Raw genomic sequence first — 23,056 nt, 5'->3', positions numbered from 1 at the left:
GCCAGTGGGTAGGTGCAAAGTACCTAGGAGCACTAAAGTCCTGCAGACAGGAAAGCAGACTATCCGTTGCCGCAGACGTAATAGCATCATCTTAAAAATAGAGTTGGGACCCACTAAACCTTGAAACTTTATCAACCGTTGAAGAGGGGGCTTAGGATCCGTTCGTGGTCGAGAGAACGGTCTTAAATGCTAATATTTTGGCTGGCGAGGAGCGATCACAGCCGCAGTTTTGGCCCCCGCGAGGCGGTTATGGTTTTTGCGATTGGAACCTTCCGGATTGAAGGCTTGGCTGTGGCTAATTGACGGCCCCAAGGTGGGCCCACGTCGCCATCACCGTATGCCGACGTGTCGGTCCTCCGTTGGTTGCAAGTGGAGGAGTTTTGCGTACCCGGACGGGAGGGGATGAGCTGGTGGTAATGTAACAGGGGATACCAATACGGATCCCGTTCCGTTATTCGTCAAAGTGGGGTCCCTAATTGTGACAGGTCGAAATTTGCTCGCCACTTTGTTTCAGTTGAAACAGTTCCACTCCAAGAGCTTTCAGAAAGTGCTCGTCTTCTGATTGGTTCAGCTAGAAAGGATGTTGCCGTTGATCCTCCGCTAACTTATACAAATCTAACATGTACGTGTAAAACACGAATGTGTTTGGTAATAAGAAATTGACCTTAAACATAAAAAATAAAAAATAAAAAATAAAAAATAATTTTTTGTACTTAGCTTATAATTACTTTACCCCCTTTCAATATACTTATAACTTCTCTCATCTTTTCTCTTACTTTCAACTTTAAAATAACCCTAGCTACGAAGAAGACAAAGACGAGTTATCTCTGTAATTTCATAGTGCTAAGTTAAGTTTAACAGAAATATTAACCGTTTTATTTTAGTCTGTAAAAATATAAAATAGATTGAAGATTTTTTAAATAAATATAATAAGTAAAATATTTTTGGGGATAAGTACCGAAGCAAAATATATTTGACCCTCCAATAAACTATGTGACGGTTTATTTCTTTTCTTTAGTCCATATGAGTTGGCTAAATTTGGGGTACTCTTAGTATTATTGTTTTAGTGGCAGTTTATGAACATATCTTCTTCCATTCTGTTCGTTTGGAAATAATATATGCTTTTATTTTATGTTATGTTTCTACAATAGGCTCGACCTGAGCTTTAGCCTAAACAAACTGAACAATAAATAATTTTAAGTCTTAATCAATCTAAGCCAAATTTTAAGTCCGATTAAAAAAATATATAAACTAATAGAATTAAAATTTAAAACTAAACTGTATAAGATTAGAGTACATAATAACCTATTTAAGTAAATCTCATAATATAGTATAATTTATATTATAATATAGAAAATAAACTCATTATATATATTATTTTGAGCTTATTTAATCTAGCCGGCTTATGATAAAGTTTGATTTAAAATTATTTTTAAGTCTATTTTTTTAGTTACTTTGTTGTTGTAGACAACAAGAACACCACTTCCCTCTTTTTTTATTTATTTAAAACAAATTCGTTGATTAAACTCTCGTTAACGGAAAAGAAAAATAGCGAAAGAGGGGACTTAAATAAGAAGCTCTCGCTCTCAAATGGTGGCGATTGGGAAAGAGGGAGAGGAGCGAGTGCACAAGAGGAGGGACTTCTTCTGGTCTTACACCGACTTACCCGAGCCCCAACCCTTGGGCTGTCCTCAAGGTTTTCGTGTAAATGTCGCTTAGAATCGGCAAAATGAAAATTTGAGGACATTTTGCATAGGCAGGCCTTTCCTAGTTGGGTTTTGCTCAGATTGTTGTGTTAGTCTTCTTTTGATTAGTTAACGAGTTGCTTCGTTTTAGGTTGTATATATGATAATGCCCGGTGGGGTTTGTCTCTTTTTTTCTCATAGTTTTAATTTGATTGATTCTATACACAATTTCTGGTTAGTTTCATGATATTAGCAGATTACTTTATTGTATGCATTAATTTGGGAAGGCATGGGAGACTTACAATATACAAAATGAGCATAAAGAGATAAGGATTTTGAATTGGTACTTGTGAAACACTGGATACAAAATTAAGTTCAAAGGATTAAGCTTATGAACATATGCTACCAAACATGAAATTAATATGTGCCTTCGGAGGAATTCTAGATTATAGTTCTTGGTTTTCAAATTTCATGTTATAGTATTCAGCCTAGCATTTGATAAATGTGCTTATTTTGAGTTTGACTGCTATAGTTTTCCTGTTGTGTTGTTGTATCCTCCTGAAAAGTGAGAGAGTTATTCTATTTGATTCTTCTCAAATGTTTCACAGACATAAAGCTCGTTATGATAGTATAGGTATTGTCTAAACATATCGCCTTATTTTCCCTTGTTAGTTAGGATCTTTTGAAAATTTAACATTGGTTTATTTGGTGCCCACAAACTCTGAAAAATGAAGTCTTGATAGACATAATGCTATTACTATCATTTCTGATGTTAGATTCCCAAAGACGAATATGGCGGACTGATTGCCACTTATCAAGTCCAGTAGCACTCCTTGAAGACGGTTGGCCAACACTTTAGCATACCTCTCAATTCTTCTGATATTCTTCAAACTTTGAGCAATTTATTTATAAAAATGATCTCAACTAATAGTTTATATCAATTGACATGTTTGGTTTTCTCTCTATATTTTACATAAAAAGTGATACCATTTTAAGAACATGTAGCAATGGAAACAATTGTTTCATGAAAGAATACTGATTATAAAAATATGAGAATTGATAGGAAACTATTGTATTGCTGCCTTTGTTGCCACCCATAATAAGATTATAGGTGCGGCGATGTCCTCATTGTACTCTGTAAAGTTTGAACAGATTAAATCTTCCACTAGTTTAGTTGTTTGGGAGAAACAAAATGGATGTATTTCAGGTTTGTGTCAGTTCAAACATAGAATGATGATATGGTCTTTTCAAAGTTTTGTTGAACTGTGAGGCTGATTGCTAATTGACAAACAATCTTGCTGTGTTAAATATTAACATAAATCTTTGTCATTTATTTACTGCAACGTTCTTATAACCTATGAATGTTGGTGCACATCATTGCAGTTATTTTGCTCCAGCTATGGACTGCAACCTATCACCATGGTGCTAAATGGCTAAAGATACTCAACGTTGCATACTTCTTTGGCTCCTTTCTTAATAACGATATCTTCCTAGCAATACTTGAGCTCAATCACAACCTTGCCTTCCCAAGTCCATCATATAATTGCCTATGTGATACTCGCAACCTTTGTTGGAGGTGATATGCATCCTATATTCTTATAACAGACCACTTCATATCTGAGCACTATGTCTTCAACCAGACATGAAACGTATTCATACTACGGGCCTTTGAATCTAATGACATATAGTGTTGGGTACCACATTGAGCATCGATTTACATGTATGTCATGGACTGCACTGTTGGACCTTTCAGCCGGATGAAGAGAATGGCTTCCAAAGACACTGGAGTGAGCAAGAAAGATTGATTAATTCTTCATTGCATCTGTTGCTATTCTTTCAGTACGGTGGTGCTAAAATCTAGGGCATTTAGGACACAGTGAAGAGCATAAGCCATCTTGAGCCAATTCAGTTTCATTTTGCTGACACCATTGTATTTGTTCTTTTCATTCTTTCTGCTTAGTTGCATCATTAACATATATAATCTTTGTAATGCTTTTTTGTTTCCCATGAGACCTTTCTGTAGACCAAGACCTTTGGGAGTTGTTCTGAAATGTTTGACTAGATCCTCATGAATAGCAAGCCAATGTACAAGAAAAAATTTCAACTTCTGCATTTCTTCTGTTTGAGAAATTGTAGCAAAGACTCGCATAACAAAATTTATTAACTTTCTAGAAGATTCATCAGGACTAGAGGAGAGTAAGAAATAGGTTTATTACCTTAGATCCTCTCAACTATTACATAAAATTTTTCCTCAGTTAATATATACATTTTTCGTAGAGATCTCTAAGGAGAGAAATTTGGAGAGAGTTGATAAAAGCCGAGGAGAGGATTAACAAAAATTGCAAATTTGCAACGTCATGTTCTTTTTCTTCCTTTTAGATCTTGTTTGGTTTGAGACTAAGACTCAACTAGTTAGATTTATTTCTTAATATTAGTTTTTTGAAGAGTAAACTAGTTTAGGGGTCCGAGGGTCCCTAAATTCAAAACAACAATGGCTATAAGTGAGTTCAGAAAATCTCTAGTTTTGTTTGGTTTAGACTAACCTCCGAACTTGATTATTTAATCTTAATTTTTTAAAGAGTAAACTCGATTAGATATGAAATAGATAAAAGAATATTTAGTTGCTGAACAGGTTTAGGACTCCTTAAATCAATTTTGGGGGTTTCTAAACTCAAAGAATTATTCTCCATCACCCATCATATACCCGCTTCCCTTTTCTCTCTCATCCATCCTCTACTATATATACATATATAGAGAGAGAGAGGAGTGTCAGCGAAACCCCAAAGTGAGTTGATCTCTGATCTCTTCTCCATTTCTTGTTGCTATTTAATCTTCCGATCAAAGATCGGTTCGTGTGGATCACGATTTCCGTCAAGAACGATCCGCAGGAGCATTGCTATTGATAAGATTTCTAGAAATCTTTAGAGTCGAGGTTCCTTTTCCGACGCCTTCTGTTTCGATTTTTATGCCATTGCTAGAGATGGTGCTCTCCTATGCACTGTTGATGTGATGGGAGTTTCTTATCTTGGCTTGATGCCTGCTCTTTCTTTTGTATCGATGTTTGATGAAATCTTTGTTCCTTAGATTGAATCCTCTCCGGATGTCATCAGGTGTTTATCTCTTGAAATTTTTAATCTGTTGATTCGTTCGCACGCAATGAGAGCGTGAGGGTGATGATATGCTTGCGTGTGCGAATTGATGTCATGCTTTAGGTTGACATTATATTCGTCTTTTCCTTTTTGTTGTAGTTGAGTTGATATGTTTGTTTGTGATCCATGTATTGCAAATCTTCACAGTTGCATCTGTCTCCGATCTTTGTGTGCTCAGGATGCAATGGTAGACTATTCAGATTTTTCAGAAGAAAGAGAAGTGCGTCTTACTTTCTTATAAAGCAAGCTTCCATGAGATATTGACACTGACCAACATGATTGTCTGCGCATGCAGAGCATGTATCACTCTGAATGCAATATGAAATAACTAAATGGTGGGATTTGCAATAAAAAGCACTTGAAAGGCCTGATTCCGTCTATCTTGTCAAAAGTAAGATAATAAATATATGTTAAAGAAAGATTAGAATTGATCTATCGGTAAATGGCCAGCGAAAAGTCCATAGATTATAACTCATTCAAAAGCTTTATACTTGGTCCATCTCATGATGAAAATGTTTCTTTCTTTTGCTATTATTGCAAAGAGATTGTTTGCAAGGAAAATAGGTTCGCTTTCTAGATAACAGTGAGCAATCACGCTAACAATGTTATTTGGTTGCTAATGATATGCTAAGGGGATAACTCGCAATTTATTTCGAGGAGAATATATAATGGATAGCGCTGATTGGTCTTCTATATTTTTGAGAATTGTAAGCCCAGTCATTTGTTGGTTTAGAGGCTTTTTTCTCTCTTGACTAACATGCTTTCATTTGATGATCTACACTCACAATATCTTTTTCGTGTAGCTTTCTTTAATTTTGACAAATTTTCTCCTGTTTTCCCTATTTTCTATTACAAATATGTGTTAATTTAGGTGAGTAAATTTGATACCTTCAGTTCTTCATCAGTGTCATTCTGAGTGCACGAAAGAATCTTACTTGATGTTCTAGTGGTGTTATTAACAGTTAGAAATTATATCTTCATGTTCTTCCTTGCTCTTCAATTATAAGTTAATTATCTGAGGTTATAAATTACTTAATATTCCTTCATGGCGGAGGCTGGAATTTGGATAGTGTGAAGAACTTCTCTTTGGAGTGACTGAATAGGATTTATCATCTTCTGTTACAATAGGAAGAGATGGTGATTGTACTGGGCCAGAAGTACTTATTTAGTAAGTAAGAGAGACGAATGGGAGAACAAAGAAGGAGGTCACTGCATCTGATTAGAACTTTTAACCATAAAAGAGGGAGAGAGATCTCTTAAGTTGTAACATAAGTACATAACTAGTTTCCTTTGTTGAGGTTTCTTGTCTTCATGAAATTTTTTGCATCACCTCAGATGAGTTTAATTCCACACTTCGCATATCTTACTAATTCATCATAATCATTATTTCAGTTCTTCATAAATTTCCTTATTATTGCTGTGTGCCTTATTCCAGTTTCACACTCTTCCATGAACCATGAATAGTTCAACTTATTTGCAGAGCTTTATTAGCTTGGGACTTCTTCATAGTTTTCCAACAACATGCTGATTGATTTGCTTATTTATCTTCTTCTGTCAGGTTATCCAGTATAAACCTCATTTGAAGCTAACTATATATTTAAGTACATATCTTTTATGGATCCTTCGAGTTCAAACATTCTCGGATGTGATGATGAGACTGGAGCATTGGAGACATTGTTTGATGCCTTTCATTCAGTTTGTTCATCTGAAGAGATTGCATCTGCTTATTGCACGGCCCAGGGTGATGTTATGATGGCTGGTGATATTTTGTACCAGCTTCAAGAGTCCAATTCTCTGGGTGTAGTTCATGAACAAAATGGTGAGAGTAAATTTTCTCAATCAGAGGGATCATTGTTTGAATGCCATGAGAAGTCAACTAATATTGACGAATATCCCGGGGGTTCAAAGCAAAGGAAATTAAGTGCCTCGCTGGGCACTGTGTCAACTGTCCTAGGCAAAGTATATGCCAGGCCCTCCTTGTCTATAAATGGAACATCTACGAAAAACAAACCACTGAAGCTTGAAGTACACGAATCATTGATGGATGAATTAGATGTGGAACCTGTACTATCAGATTCTGCTCCCAGGAAAAAGGTTTTCAATGATAAAGATGTTGAAGAGTTCCTGTTTTCAATGCTTGGAGATGGATTTAAGCTCAACAAAGATGCAATTCGAGAAGTTCTTAGTAAGCATCATTCTATATGCCATTTCTTTCTAAACTTTTTAATAGATAGTTGTAGAGCTCCTAGCGTTTTACCAATGGCACAAAGTCTTATCTGTTACTATTATAGCTCTTTTTACCTACTTAGGATTGCCAACTTGCATACTGCAATTATTAAAGCAAGATACTAAGATCTAGGAGAGTTGTGTGTATGTGTATGTCATATACATATATGATATATTGCATTCCAAAGTTTATTGAGTACTGTCATACATCCTCAATGTAGTAATTTAAGTATCTGCGCATGGTTTACTTGTCTTTGCCGTAAGGCTCACCATAATTTGTGACGAAGGAAATAGTCTTGTATAAACTTACCTCAAATTACTGAACAAGCTATTTGGCATCTCAAATACTCAACCTTGCTCCACAAAAGTTCACGCGCTGTTAGATTAAGTGACACCTCTATTATTTGCATATTATTTGTTAAAACTTAAAATTTTGAAAATAAGTGGAAGAAATGCTATTATATTAGATGATGTAAAGCAATGATGACCGTGCCGTGCCAATGGCACATATTTATAATATTTTTAATAAATCTTTTAAGATAATTAGAGATGTTTTTGGATCTTCAGTATGCCAATCTTTAATTTTTGGTTTAAATATATGTATTAGAATCCACATTGTAGTGCTTTGTCTTTAGATTATATTTGTAATGACCTATTTTATTAAAGATAAAACAGTAATTAAATATAAATATTATTCAATACATAATATGATTGAATACATTTATTAAAACTAATATTAATGATTGAACACTTTATAATAGAATTTAACAAATAATATTAATTGATAATAGTTCAATAATTAAAACTAATATTTAGTTGAACGTAAAATACTGAGGAGGATCAAAGACTTCATTTGTTGACACAAAGATAATGCGGAAATGTTGTATTAAATACTATCGATATTCTTCAAAACTCATCTATTGATAGTATTGTTCGTTGTAACGTCTCACATAGTTTTCATATAAATATAAATTTTATAATTCTCTTATAATATGGGTTATTGAATGCACGGGAACGACCAGTGTCGGCATGGACACACCATAAATATATGTAGAGTATAATAAGAGTATTGTGGCTCTAGTGGGTGTGATTGATATGCTGATAATGATAATGAACTCATACCATCCTATGAGTGTACTTATCTTAATGTTTTGCTATCTACAGACTTAATTCCTTTATAAAATATACATCTCTGGAAGGTTATGTATTAGGAATGCATGTCACATCTCTATCATTACCACCACTAGACTGAGTCCCGTCATTATCACCATCACCATCACCATCATCATCATCATGACACAATGATTGACAGGTGTGCTACTAGCACATTTTTTGTCAAGTGCCGTGCTATTACTGGCACAACAAGTGCCAACCGGCACAACCATCCATAATGATTGATTTATAAGTTCTTTTTGGACATAGCCTATGAAATATTGAGTTTAATTTGATGCATTAGTTTACGTTATGTTGTTTGATGAAAAAATATATGTACCAAGCTATTAATTGTTGCTCAGACATTTTCATATAAATAAACCACTCAATTGCTCTTAAATTTTTTTGCAGGTAGTTGCGGATATGACATTAAGAAGGTCTGAGTACTGGTTTTCATAAACAGAGTATCTTTATTTGTTTTTGGTAAACTACTACTCTTTTGATGTTATTTCTTGACTCATGTCATATGCACAATAGGGTTATGAAACTTAATTGAAACTTGTTCGTCTTTTATAGGAGAGTATATTGTGCTACTTAATCATTGTTACTATGATAGAGGAGCATATAAGAACTAATGGGCTCCTTGTTGGTATTTGGAGTTCACATCATAATTTTAGAGTTCTAAAGAGGTATTAAGTTAAAAAAGATCGATGTTGGCAAGAAATTAGTAGGACTAACAAAAGTTTGATTTTCAAGTGGGTCTTAATCACATAGTTGATAATGTCAGACTATCTTATTGTTAAGCAAAGATTCTTGATGTCCACTATGGAATAATAGATGTATCATGAGAGGAATGTTGGTGCTTGCTTTTCTCATGTCCATGAAACCAATTAATCTAGTTGGCGAAGGGAACAAATGATTTTGGCGTGTGAGCTGCTATTCATGTAAATCACTCGAACAGCCCTAATTTTTGTTCCAACAGATTGCTTGTAAATTTGAAATGTAAAAATCTGCTAACAATTGACTATGCACGGACTTATAATTTCTAAGGAATGACCTATAACTGTAGTATGTACAAGTTGGTTTGCAGAAATTGCATACCGCTGCAGCAGCTCCCACCAATCTGGCATATTGTATAACCTCTAAATTGATATTATACTGAATTCTACAGCCATCCTTTATCCCAACTCCTGAGTAAGCTGCATGTATACTTTTCCTTATTCATCTCTATTCAGTGCAAGGGAACATCTTAAATTAAGTGTATTAGAATTCACAACTTATTATATTAAGGGGCAAAGCAGCTCTCAGCTTTATTCGGAAAGAAACAATATTAATTTATTAATAGAACTTTGGATGAAGCGGAAAGTTCTTCTATATTTACACCCGAACATTGTTCCTTATTGCTTGTTTACAAACTAAAACAGATGCCACCATTCTAGACTATCGAATGATCAGAAAATGGATAAACTTAATTTTTTGACTTCTGCTCAGATATGCGAAACCTATAATCATTGTTTTCAATTGTGTGAAATAAGTAAATAGAATCAGAGAGCTAATTAACACAATTTCCTTTGGTTGGTATTGACAGATATTTCATGTCTAGATCGGTGTATACTATTCACGAGAAAGTGTTCCATAAAAGGAAACACTTTACTATTTAAGAAATGATCTCTTTATCTGCCAATCTCTATGTTTCTACCATCACCATATGTTTCTGCAGCATCTATACATTGAGTTTTGTGATTCTTCTTTATCATGTAGAGCATTGGGGAGTTGTTGGCATTATCTACTAAAACCTTGGAGAAGGTTGAGGGTGTTGACAGATATATGTCACAAGAAGTAAGCCTTATAATTCAAATTGTTGATGCTAAAAAGCTACTTACTAATATTGGTTGTATACCTCACTTGCTAAACAATGAGTTTTTTCCATGTATGTTCTTTTAAAAAACTTGATAAATTTGTTTTGACCTTTCTGCTTGTTACATATATCAAATTCTCAAGTAAAGTGAATGTTCATTTTTATGGGCTTTTCTCCTTTTGGTTGTAGCAAGTTTTGACCCAATTTAAATCCACCTGAAAGGATATTTGGAAAGACTTTCTTTTAGTGTGCACATACATGATTCTCCACATATTTGCAAATATTGAGAGACTCATGAAACTGGGTTTCTCTTTCCAACAAATCAAGGAAGATTATGTTGGATCAAGTGTTCATTGAAGAATATGTAGAATTGTTTTAAGTCATGCTTGGGGCCATTTTCACTAGCATCTCTCTTGATAGTTCTCCCAGTGGCACTTCTTTTGCATATGGAAAGAAAGGACTTGCTGCTTGAGAATGTGTAAACAACTGGAACAGTAGAAGTTGATAAAGAAGATGGAACAGGGAAATAGAAGAAAGGAAGGAAAGAAAGATTACTTTCATCAAATATATATGGCAACAAGTTCTACCTTGTCTAGCTGGTACAACTACCAAATAGAAGTTTGCTATGTTCCTTTCCTTTGCCTCAATGGTTGAAACTAAAACGATTAACCTCGTCGGAAAATGAAGTGGCATTGAGTGATTTATGGATATTTACAGTCTGGGACTTTAGATGCTTCATGAAAAATGCTGCTTCTCTTAGAAAGTTTTCAGGATTATTTACTTTCATTAATTTGTTTAACAAACATTGTCGCACTTAAGGATTTAGTGAAATGCTACATCATTCAGATGTCTAGGTGAACATTACTTTTAGGTCTGTTAGAGCTATCATTCTAATATTTTTTACCAATCTAACTCAAATTAGTATTATCTTTGAAATTTTGGCCAAATTGATATGTTTGACTTGAACCTATTCATACAAAAAACCAACTTCTCTACATTAGTAGTTTCAGCCAACAATAAATTATTGATGTGATCTGGGTTTGATCAGATCGACTCAAGGGGATATTGGGCGCGATGCATTGAGTCTATTTATTTTTTAATTAATTTATGATGTAAGCCATTAATGTAAGTTTAGTTAAGTCATATAAACTTATAAAACAAGTTCAATTAAATTATGTAAATCCTTAAAGTAAGTCTAATTAAGTTAAATACGTTATTAAAACAAGTCTAATTAAGTTATGTAAGTTTTTAAAACAAATCTTAATTTAAGTCAAGTAAAGCCTTTAGGGTTGTCCTAGTAGGACTCATTGTATCTGACTTTTATATAAGATACATTATTTTAGTCTTGAATTTATCTTAAAAATAAGAGTAAGATAATCTAGGAATAGAAATACATTAATTTTTCTTTGCCGTACTTCATCTCCCTCTACCATCACCACTGGCATTATCTCTTCTACAATTGAGATCCACCATCTTCCATTATGTTGATCAATAGACTTTCTTGTTGCGGATCGGCCTTAATCGGTTTGTAAAACAATTTGGTATTAAAGCCATCGTATCCTCGGACTAGATGATAACCACTTGTGGGATGGCGACACGATTTGCTGAGGGGATTTCTATGGCCAGGGTTCCACAGACGGTAAGTGGCATGACAACAGAGATCAACAACTTACCATCAAGACCACTGTCTCCACCTTCATCGACTGCTCAGCAAGTTTTTTTGCAGACTTTGCTAGTAATACAGGAAGCCATGGTAGAGATGACATTGGCTTTCCTCGAACTTTGTAGTGATTAGACATCGTGTGGGCAGACGGAGAGGTGCTTAGCCGAACTGTGGCTGCTTGAACAAACCACGACAACGGAACCAATGCACGTTGAACTGGTCGAGAAGGATGATCTATGGGCAAAATACGATGAACCAACGCCATGTCGGCCAGAACCAAAGGCTGCTAAAGGGCCACCTCCTTAGCTCATAAGTGACGTTGCAATCCAAGAACATGCCTCTAGTCTACCTAGCTCGAACCAACTTGCATGTGCACCCACAAGCCTAACAAGGGCTAAAGTGTGTTCAGGTCTTAGCCAAGCCTCAACTTGAGTTGAGCCTTAGTCCAATGTGCGCCAAGGTCGTCGACAGTCCAATCATTCCACTTCCGAAGTCTATACCCAAATACATTAGTTCTCAATGTGCCAAAACCCATACCGGTTAGCCCTCGCGCAAGGCCTAGACTAGACTTGAGTCTACATTGCATTGTGGGTGGGTCGAGTTCTAGTTCTGAACTAATTGGTTTGCCCTTTTACTTTTGATACAAAGTCTATATGCAAATTCCATTAATGTCATGCAAATACATTTGTGCTACATGATGACTAGACCATGCTATGTAGCTTTTGGTATGCTATACTCGATATATTTAGTAATTTAGTCACTTGATCCAGTCAATTTTTATAGCTTGCAGGGAAGTGCTCAATGACAGGAACTTGCTTGTCCGAGGGAAGTCGGCCACAATCCTCTCTTACTAGGAGGTATTATTGTTGATTAAAAAAATGCACACCTATTTTGCTTTTTCTCTTTCCTCTGCTGCTTTTGTGAATCAGATGAAACATTTAATTGTTTTTCGGTAAAAAAAAATATCATGCCTTTTTTATGCAGTAACTCTGGAGAATCTCCTAGCATGCAAAAAGAGAAATCTAATCTATCAAGAGAAGTGCTGGAATCACTGTTCACTCTTCCTGAGAAATCAGGAGAAGAACCAAAAAGAAAACGCCTTGAATTAGGGTTGAATAGAACAAGAGTTATTGGGCAAAAAGTCATCACAAAGCCTCTAGAGGACATTGCTTCATCACATTTGACCGATATTCCAAAGAGAAAAGTTGAGGAGAATAATGATGGTATGCTCTTAAATGATTATCAACTTTTCTTTTGCCATTTTTTTTTCAAAGTTCAAATAGAATCAGTGACTCTTTAAATTTAGAAACATGATTTCCTTTTCTCCTACTGGTTGTATCATTTTGTTCAATTTATGGTAGGATTTTCTGACGATAAGGCGCTTGCATTTTAAAATTTTATGATATATCTTGGCTGAGAATCACAAAATAATTCGTATTAGAGAAAAGAGATGCCAAAGTACCTTTTGAACTTGATAAGTCAATATCATAGTCAGGGATGGCTGTGCCGGGCATGACACCTGACATGGGTTGTGCCACTGACATATCCCTATGCCGACTTCCATGCATTCCAGTGATGCCTAAAAATCTAATAACCCATTAAAGGTTAGTTGAAGAGATAATTTATCTCTTTATTTGGAGTTTACAAAAATTGAATCTAGCTCAATTTGCTATATCTATCATTTATAAGAGTTTTTCTATAGTTTAGCATGTTGGTACTAGATTTATAAAAAATACTTTTTAAAATATATTAATCAAAGAAAAATTAGATTCCCCCAAAGTTCCCCCAAATTTAAAATTCTGAAATTACTATGTCAAATTCATACAAATTTGGTCATTATTAGTATAAGAACATGTTAGATTAATTTCATATTACTTGATTTGATCCAGAATTTTATAATTTTCAGCTAAATTTTAGCATAACTAGATTACCCCTAATTTTTTCCAAATTTAAAAAAAAAATCTGAAATTAATATGTTGAATTCATTGAAATTAGGCAAAAATTGTTATAAGGCATGCTAGATTAACTCCATACGAGTTGATTGGAAGCCAAATTCTATAAATTTTAGCTTAATTAAAAAATTATTACTTTTCTCCAAAAATTCATTCACAAAATATTGACAATTGAGTCATAATTGGCAAATAAAATCTTTAATCCTTTCCGTCATTCTATACTCAACTTAGTTTTGATTTCAGTTATTAAACTACTGTCAAGTAATGAACGTATGCAGTCATATTATGTGTTAAATAATAAATCTACTTTCTACTTGACTATTGTTATATTTTTAATAAAATAGGTTATTTACAAAAATAATTTAAGGAGAAAAAACTTTAATATAGGTTTGAATACATATATTTAAACAAAAAATATCTTTAAATACCCTGAAAAATATATTAGAGGTGTGCCACATAATCTTTGGACTCATACTTGATTCTAAACTCTCAAATCTCTCAGGCTTTCAATCAAGGAAAGCTTGAGTGAAACAGGTGGGTGGGTGGCACTATGGCCGTGGCCAGTTGGAGATGTTGTAGATATATTCTGGGGACATGTACTCTGTTGTAATCTCTACGAGTAAAATGCAGTAAAGTTGGTTGAAAGGTCTTACTGTACATTAAGAAAACTTGCAAAGAAATAAATTTGTTAGATTAACAGTACTGAAATGAAATAGTTGGCTGACCTTGCACAAATATCCTGTATATTATGGATCACTATAATTGTTGGTCTCAAACTCTTGAAATGCAAAAATTGAAGTGAGATTAGTATATATTCCATACATGCTGGATTATTTGTTGTAGTTTTTATGAGAATTTTTTGTACTAAACAAAATTTTTTATGCTAATCAGACTATTATTAAGGAAATGCTAGGATACTCTTCAGTCTTCAGTTAGGCCTTTGCATTTGTCTTTATTTGATCGATGGCAACATCCATATACAGGTTACTTTGGACATCTATCTGCTCCCAATATCATTGCAAAAAAATGAAGTTTAATTTGTTTTTTGTTTTGTTTTGTTTTTGTTTTTGTCTTTGTTTTTTGTTTTTGTTTTTTGTTTTTGTTTTTTGTTTTGTTTTTTTTTTTTTTGAGAATGCTAATCCCATAGTATGTTGACTATATTCATTCAAGGATTCCTGGCTTATCAATGTCCTATCCAACGGCTGCTGTCTGCAATTCTAGTTTTGGTCTCTGGTTTCTTTCCAGTTTGCAAGATGTTTCAATTGAAACAATAAATATAACTTCTCTAAAAAGTAGTTTATTTTGAAGTATTCAGCTTTAGTATTCAGCTTTAGAAAAAAATATTCTGGACTATGCATTTCAATGATCATGATATCAGTCTATATATGCCCTAGAATTTTATCAACCATGCAGAGCTTATTTCAAAATTTTCTTCATGCACTCTTGTTTCTAGCTGTGGTGGAAGATGATGACTATCAGCTCCTAAGGAGTGCTGCAAAGCAGCACTGGAATGCAATGAAGGCTTATTATGAAGCTGTAAGAGTCTTTTTTCAATCGTTCCATGACTAGTACATGCCAAAATTATTCATTTGTTTGAGCATGCCTCTACTCTACAAGTTTATTTAATGAGTATGTTTTCTTATAAACAAGTCGACTTTTTTTTCAAAGCTCAAGACATGAATGCTAAAAATGTTACAGGCTGTAGATGCATTTACGGTGGGCGATCGTCAACGTGCTACCTACCTTCTAGAGCAAGTAAGTCTCAATATGCTGTGACAATAGTTTCTTCCGGAGAGAAAATAAATAGTTAATGAATATGAAGTATATTTTTTTTGAACTTATTTCAATGAATTAGGTTACATTTCCTTTCATTTGGGATCCTGCACACATCAATTTGGTTGAAAGAAGGTCATGTTGATTCCATCTTTAACTAGGGACAAAATAGTTATGTTTTTATGAAGATAACTATAGTCATTATGTAACTTTAGAGTCCAGATTTCCTGTAATTTTATGTGAAGACATCTTCCAACTACTTAAAGGCCAATTACATTATATAGTAGCTAACCTCATAATGTTGTTGGAGATCTAGGGAAAGAACTATAATCAGATGGCACGGGAAGCTGATGAAAAATCTGCCAGGAAGATTATTGAACCAAGGTAAGTGCATGTTTAAGTTTTTCTCTTTATTTGCTCTCTTATCTTAGTTTCTGGACCCCTAAATTACAATGGTCTATTAAATAAATATTGTTATGGCTTGATTTTATTTGCAGAAAACCTGAAATCAGAGAAGTGCCTCTCGATTTGAGTGTGCTTAATGCAAGGGAGGCATTACGTTTGTTGAAATTACATGTTAGCAATTTAGCTAATATACCATGTAAGTTCTATAATTTTGTGAATAACATAAATGTTTTCCTAGTGGCATCTTTTCAATTCAGTCATATATGATAAGATAATAGTCTCATGTTTTGCTTTAATTTAGCATTCCATTACTTGAAAGTTATTCTGGAAGCTGATGGTGGAGAATTGAAGAAAGGAAAAAGAAGCAGAATGGTATGGTTTTAATTCATCAGTCAATTAATTAAAGAACTTCCTTACATTTGATATATACCTACTCAAAGTGGATGTTCATTGCTATTGTATTGGGATGTGTATTGAATTTGATTGATGAATGCATTCATTGTGTCCAATCTTAATGCCATCTGTATGCACTTTAAATGAGTTTTCAATTTGGTCTCTGCAAATGGGAAATTGACTTTTCGTTTTTGCACTGGGTGTTGCATTATCACCAAGAAGAGAATGTGTTATCTTAACAAATGAGGAACGTATTATACTTTTTTGCCCAATCTTAACAGCAGGCTTCAAACTAAAGAACAAGTTCATCCTTAACATGGTTGGAAATTACATGAGACTGAAACCTGATTGATTTTATGGTTGAGACCTTAGCATGCAACAAGAAGATAACGTGCTATATAACAAATCAGTAGCAAGTCAGTAACATATTATACTGTTTCATCCACTCCTGTTTAGCAGGCTTTAGAGCTTAAGAACAATTGTATATTCGTGTCCTTAACATGAATTGAGATTCCATCCCTAAATATGACTCGAAACCTGATTGGTTGACTTTCTAGACTTTAGCTTTAGAACTTTAGGTAAAGGCACTTAATTAGAGCTAAACCTAATCTGAACAAGACAATTAATCTGGTCAATTTCTGGTGCAAGTGCAAAACTGAATCTTGGAACTCTTCATTGTTGTTTGCCTATGTTCCAGGCATGTTCTCCTTGCATTTTTTGATGGCTTCATTAACCATTAGAAGTCGCCATTATGCTTTATCAGCAGCATCTTAGATAGTCTCATAGATCAAAAGAAAAATGTTAGGAGAAGTAGATATTCATGGGTTTTCTAAACAAATAAGAGAATTGAAGGAGACATCTATGCAGTCTGCTTTTCAATGACTATGAAGTTACGGAAATTTGATTTGCTTCTATGACACCCATAGAGCAGTGCTAATAAAATATGATTTGCTTTTGTGACACCCACTATCTAGGGCATATCAAATTTGACAACTGTCTCACTGTCAATGAGTCTTGCAGTGAGAATGTAGGAAACATGATTCAGAAGTCTCAGTTGTGTGTTTCCTCATTTCTTTCCTACAAAGTTTAAGAAAACCGAAGTATTTGTGATTTTGTGGCAGTATCCTATATATATATATATATTCACTTAACATTCTTTAATATTGTGGAAACTCAAGGATATAACTGATAACTCTATTTCTGCCTTGGGGATAAACACCGTTGAAATAAGTAAAAATCAAATCTAGCATCTTGTTGTTTATATATTGTTTTTGCATGTGGTGCTCTATGCACTGAGTTTGATAGAAAGTGGTGTGAATTTAAAATTCATAAAGTGATTCGATTCAGTGGACTCTTAAACAGGTCAAAAAGCTTCTAGAGAAAGAATCTATTGGTTGGATTGAAGAGGAAGGGAATCCTGGGACAATTTTCATTCAACTCGACCAAATAGACCCAAGCAAATTGAGTTTTTGATCGATTTATGCGTTTGGTTGTAGTGTTACAGTGGTGTCTCTCTCGTCCCTCTCTGAGGTGCACATTGCCAGCAGCTTTTTTGCCTCTCTTTTTCCAAGGGATTTACACTTAAATTTTGCACAAATTGCAAATAGTTATTTTTAAAATAGCTTCAAGATGCTTAACAAGATGGTGCTAATTAATTGTGAGCAGACTAACAAGCAGGACCGTATGCAAGTTTTGGCGTTTCCCTGTTATAATCTTGTCTGGTTATTGTGGTGCTTTTGTGACGATTAAGGCTCAGATTCGTAACCTTTATCAGTCGTTTGCTCTGGAACACTGTTTGGCTCAGTAATTTGTCCTTTTCTTTCTGAAATGCCAAATACCTTGTTAGAGTTATCTAAAAGGGTTTGTGTGGGATATGTTAGCAGTTGATATATCTAACGTAATGCAAAATATCTGATTTTGAGATATATGTATTTCGCTTCGCTCCATGTGTAAAGAGTTAAGCCAAGTATCTTGTAAATTCGTGATTGAAGATCGTCTCAGGACCGGATATTAGACGAAGGTCATAATAAGGTTCTTCCTTTTCATCTCCTGTATTACAAAAATATCCTATTAAGGCATAGGACAGTTGTTTCAACTCCCAATCGACCCCTCTCGGACAAACCTGCCGTATAGTATAATACTATAGGTAATGCAATAAATCGTCGTCGATAACATTATGTACAGACCGTGCACGGTTTTTTTTTTCCTTTTTTGTACTTTCCTTTTGATCTTAGAACAATAGCAGGCAGAGGAGTGCAAATACGAAGAGGAAGAACCAGATCTGGTGGAGCGATCTCTCCACCTCCATCTCCTGCCTCCTGAGCCGCGGGCTTCCCCCATTCCCAGCCACGTAGTAGGGGCTGGTGTAGTACATGCTCGCAGGCACCTGATTCCCCAGCACCCACGGCAGCACCGCCACCGCCATCTCCCCCAGCACTCCCCCTGCCGTCGAGTTGATCACCCGCGTCTCCATGGCATGATCGAGGCTAACGCCGCCGCCGCCGCCGTAACGGGTGTGGCGAGTCGGTGGACGGCCATTGGCACGCTGCTCGTCGTCAGCACGGTACTGGATGCCTTCCCGATGGACCAACGGACGGCTGGGGATACCGAGGCACTGGTTGGATTTGGCCGCGGACTGGCCGCCGCGGCCATAGAGCGGGACGAGGGCGTCCCGAGAGAGACTAGCCTTGCAGACCGGGCATTGCTGCTGTTGCTGGTTCTGCTGCTGCTGGTGGTGTAGCCACTTGTAGATGCACGGCCAGCAGTAGAGGTGGCCGCAGAGGGTGACCACCGGCTCCACGGCGAAGTCGAAGCATATGTTGCAGTCGAAACACCCATTGGAAGAGGAGCCGTTGGAAATGGTCGCCTCGTCCCAAGCGCTGCACTTCTTTACCTCGCCTTCCTCCGACACCATCCTTCCTCCCTCCATCCCTGTTTCTCTTGGTCGTTCGGGTTGATGTAAGACTCTGCAAAGAGAGAGAGAGAGAGAGAGAGAGAGAGAGAGAGAGAGAGAGAGTTAGTAATGAAGGAGAGTGAGTTAGTAATGAGCATTTATGGAGCGCAACCAATTATCAGTCTGGGGACAGTTATTAAATTTATTTTTCAGTAAAGCGTACGACATGTGGCTGAGAAGAAAAAATAAATCAATTTCACTGACACAGGCTGGTACATTAATTCTAGATATCTGTGTGCGCCTACCACCGGCCCACTTTAATTGTCCACAGTTTGCGATCGGAATGGTCGATTGATCCATAAGTCCTCTATGCGGATCAACCATTGTGTAAAACGAAACTGCTCTATTACTCTAAATGCAAGTAGTTAAGAGGAAAAGAAATATACGTAGGACAACGAAGACCAGGAAAGATAAAAGGGCATTGAATACTCTCTCACCCAGAGATCATCAAAAGCAAACTATAGGGAGAGGGAATCAAACTCCACAATGCCCCCCCATGAAGATGTAATTGGCGAGAGCATTTTGAATATTTGACTATATTCTCCCTACTTATCTGACCCAATTATCTATTATCAGAGCAAGGTAATAAGATTTGAAGCCTTAATATCCCAGATTTATTCAGGACCCATCGGAGAGTTGTGCACCAACTAGTCAATAGCCTAAACCAAATGTGCCTACCATTCATTCAAGAAAGGCCAACAGTTACCAACCAAGAAAGAGTTCCATGAAGTAGATGTGCACAGTAATGGGGCCTCATTCAACTAAATAAATTAGGCAATTTGAGGAACGGTAGCCATGAAATAGAGTAAAAGATTAAAGGTCAAAATTATAGAAAATAAATTCAATTGATTTACGTTCACGTAGCTGCCCTAATTAAGGTAGGCATGGGGGTGCTGAGGCCCCCCCACCCAAAAAAAAGCCCCACCTAGAAAAAAAAGAAAAAGTAAAAGCAAACCATGGAAAGGAAATGGACAGAACCCGGGAATAAAGGTGGAAGGCTCCAACGCAGGAGAAGCCAAAGGCATTGTGAAGAAAGAATTCAAGATGATAGCAGATCGTACTATTAGAAAACCAACATAAAGGACATCGTGTTATAACTGAAATCGTTTTGGAGCAGAAAATCATAAAGACGAGAGGAGAGTTGTGACAAAACAAATTGGCACCCACTGAAATCCCCGGCAAAAGCCAAAACAATGCCAGCTCCTCAGTGGCAAAAGATACGGAACCAACTTGACAAGATTTCAACTGAATTATCGAAAACAAATGACTGATTCAGACAATAAGTATCGTTTTTTTTAAACAGCAGATCCTGATTACAAAATTGATACTTAAAACCTGCCTAATATACTAACAAGCATCTTATACTACTCAAAGGATAAGGTACTTCAGTACAAATCAAGAAACGAGATAGATAATAGTTGAGTGAAGGTATGAGACGCTTCAAACTTTATTATCTTTAGAAGTCAATGAAGGGTTAACATATGAAACCTAGCTTGGTTTATGTGCATATAATCAGGTCTTGTATGCAGTTGGACCTCTGTAGCATTTTCTGTTGCTATTCAAGTTGCAAAATGTGGATCTTGAGTTGAGCCTGATTTATAATTTATAATTAGAAGATAAAAGAAGACTTATAGTAAGAGAACTCTTTTATGAGGTGTATGGATCTAAATTTAAGCACTACTTTTTAGAGCAAACTTTTGAAGATATCACTAGAAGAATAGCCTATCTACTAAATTTTTTATGCTAATAGAAAGAAGGGCTAACACAACTACAAGGTCTCAATTCCTGCAAAAACAACATAATAGAAATATAGAATACGAATCGTTCATCTGCTCTGGATCAGATTAAGCTGAAATAAATTTCAAAAGTGAGATTATGCTAATTGATTGAATGTCTGGCGAACCCAAGATCAGATTTTAAAGGGATATTCAACATAGCGCCCCAATATTTCTATTCTCTAGATGTATGTACAGAACACATGTATGCCTAGACAAATCATGAATGTACACATACAAACATATATATATATATATATATATATATATATATATATATATATATACCCATCCATTTTCATTAAAGAAACTACCTATGTTCTTCATATTTTTCTTGTTGTCTATATCACATATCATACAAAGAGTCCACTACTTTTTACCTATCGGTTTTATCTAATGAAGCTTTAATATTTATCAAACTTGATAATCTTACATAAATCAATATATATTTGCATTAAGATTCAATGTTCAGCATAAAATTGACCCAATTTAGCATTAATATCTGACTACTATTAGATGAATGTAATATGATCTTAAACTTAAGACTCAGTTTGAAGAACCAATTCAAATGTAAAACTAGAATAAAGCCCCATTCCATCTATTTTGGTGTTAGCGCTTCCTGACAGTATAAACATACTAAAAGACAAAAGCATCCTAAGATATATATATTGATCATATTTCAGATAACAAATATATTGAACATATGTATGTCTTTTTTATATCTTTGTCATTTGAAATCAATCGATAGTATTTTATGTGTTGAAAAGCTTATCTAATTCTCTATAATCTTGTCTCTAATGATTATCTTCAAATTGACTTATGGTATGATAAAATATAACATAAAAAAATAACGGTTTTAGCTTGGACTATAAAGGAATAAAATGATACAAATGAAGTGAATTCAGGTCTAACAACTGGAGGATATATATAATCCAATGGCATTCTTTGTGTGACAGATTCGGCACTAAAAAAAGTGATCCATATTTATAAATGTCGACCAAACAATGTCTGGGTACCAGCAGTCAGGATTAGGTTTTTGAAGGCACAAATCCGAATTAAGAGATTTTTCCGGAAGACAAGCGATAAGAATCTGAACCTCCCATCCCAAAACCAAGAATTAATCAAGAATTAAAAGACAAAAGAACACCCAAATTTCCTTTCTTTTTTTTTTCCTTTTAATTTTTTTCCCAGAGCTTGGAGAACTCTAAGAATCGTGAGACAATTCTGATGCCAGAAACGGAGAAATTGAGAATATCACTTCATAATTAATGTAAGAAGATCGACGGAAACTAGATGTAGAATATCGGACACGGAATTCATAACATTGAAACCGCTGAGGTCAAGATCAACACCTGAATCAAAAGAAGGAAGACCTCGACCTAAACGATACTTCCGCCGTGGGCTACTCCCTTTGAAAGACGATCAGAGAAGTAAAGATCGGAATTCAAGAAACCAAGAAGCCATCAAGAGGAATAAAAGAGGAAAGAGATCATCAACACATGTGACATCTCCGATTATAAGAAATCGGAGGTCTTAAATGGGCATACCTGTCTCTCTGTGGTCGGGAGGAGGAGGTGGTGGGGAAAGGGGCCGGATGCTTCCCTTCTTGGGTTGAAGAGCTCTAATGGCGAGGACGACGGGGTCGACGTCAGCTATCGAGGGGAACAGAGGATTAGTTATTGCCAACAAATATTAAGTAATAATAATTGGACGGCCCAGATCAGACTTCGCTTGGTGTGATATTTATAGACGAGAGGCAAGTAAGGATCGTTACGATATTGGAGGAAAGTAATTAAATGTCTTTGATGATTTTATCAATCATTCATATAATTGTTGTTTATATAAATCCATTTATAATTAGATCGATAATTGAAGATTTGAAGTCATGTTGGATAAATCTGAGATCCTCTAATTACCCTTCCATAATTTATTTGCGATATTTATAAAGTTGAGAGGTACGCACGATGATCAATAATAGTCCACAAAATTAACGAGTGAGTTTACCTGAGCAGTATCAATTGGTAGACTTCTGAGACAAGAGAGAGAGGACATGCAAGTTGGATTAAATCCAG

The 23,056-nt window shown here is 35.4% G+C and overlaps 2 protein-coding genes across 4 annotated transcripts; one reads left to right on the top strand and one right to left on the bottom strand.

Annotated features, from left to right (window-relative positions):
• Nucleotides 1-4,346: 4,346 nt before the first annotated feature.
• Nucleotides 4,347-18,101, top strand: LOC140765452 (putative nuclear RNA export factor SDE5). Of its 2 annotated transcripts, none has more exons than XM_073104557.1 (12): nucleotides 4,347-4,470; nucleotides 6,393-7,019; nucleotides 8,624-8,649; nucleotides 9,974-10,051; nucleotides 12,517-12,590; nucleotides 12,718-12,956; nucleotides 15,139-15,221; nucleotides 15,384-15,440; nucleotides 15,775-15,842; nucleotides 15,956-16,059; nucleotides 16,165-16,235; nucleotides 17,619-18,101. In XM_073104557.1, the coding sequence occupies exons 2-12, from the start codon at nucleotides 6,449-6,451 to the stop codon at nucleotides 17,727-17,729; spliced, it is 1,482 nt and encodes a 493-aa protein (XP_072960658.1). In that variant the 5' UTR covers nucleotides 4,347-4,470; nucleotides 6,393-6,448; the 3' UTR covers nucleotides 17,730-18,101. The 2 variants fall into 2 exon arrangements, with proteins under 2 accessions (XP_072960658.1, XP_072960657.1); XM_073104556.1 differs by lacking the exon at nucleotides 4,347-4,470 and adding an exon at nucleotides 4,477-4,617.
• Nucleotides 18,102-18,273: 172 nt separating this feature from the next.
• On the bottom strand, nucleotides 18,274-22,636 carry LOC140765453 (E3 ubiquitin-protein ligase RMA1H1-like). Of its 2 annotated transcripts, XM_073104559.1 has the most exons (3): nucleotides 22,532-22,624; nucleotides 22,337-22,393; nucleotides 18,274-19,222 (listed from the first exon to the last, which is right to left on the bottom strand). In XM_073104559.1, exon 3 carries the CDS (start codon nucleotides 19,183-19,185, stop codon nucleotides 18,487-18,489), a length of 699 nt encoding a protein of 232 aa, XP_072960660.1. In that variant the 5' UTR covers nucleotides 19,186-19,222; nucleotides 22,337-22,393; nucleotides 22,532-22,624; the 3' UTR covers nucleotides 18,274-18,486. The 2 variants fall into 2 exon arrangements, with proteins under 2 accessions (XP_072960660.1, XP_072960659.1); XM_073104558.1 differs by lacking the exon at nucleotides 22,337-22,393 and having other exon boundaries at nucleotides 22,532-22,636.
• Between the last annotated feature and the right edge of the window lie 420 nt (nucleotides 22,637-23,056).

This window comes from Typha angustifolia, chromosome 8 (genome assembly GCF_048772165.1).
Source record: "Typha angustifolia cultivar Huaian chromosome 8, ASM4877216v1, whole genome shotgun sequence".
NCBI lineage: Eukaryota > Viridiplantae > Streptophyta > Magnoliopsida > Poales > Typhaceae > Typha > Typha angustifolia.
Note: the sequence above shows the minus strand (reverse complement) of the source record. Positions and strands in the feature narration are given on the sequence as shown.

Coding starts and splice junctions, on each gene's coding strand:
- LOC140765452 (XM_073104557.1), top strand. CDS start 6,449: ATGGATCCTTCGAGTTCAAACATTCTCGGATGTGATGATGAGACTGGA. Junction 7,020..8,623: donor TGCAATTCGAGAAGTTCTTA/GTAAGCATCATT, acceptor ATTTTTTTGCAG/GTAGTTGCGGATATGACATT. Junction 16,236..17,618: donor AAGGAAAAAGAAGCAGAATG/GTATGGTTTTAA, acceptor ACTCTTAAACAG/GTCAAAAAGCTTCTAGAGAA.
- LOC140765453 (XM_073104558.1), bottom strand. CDS start 19,185: ATGGAGGGAGGAAGGATGGTGTCGGAGGAAGGCGAGGTAAAGAAGTGC.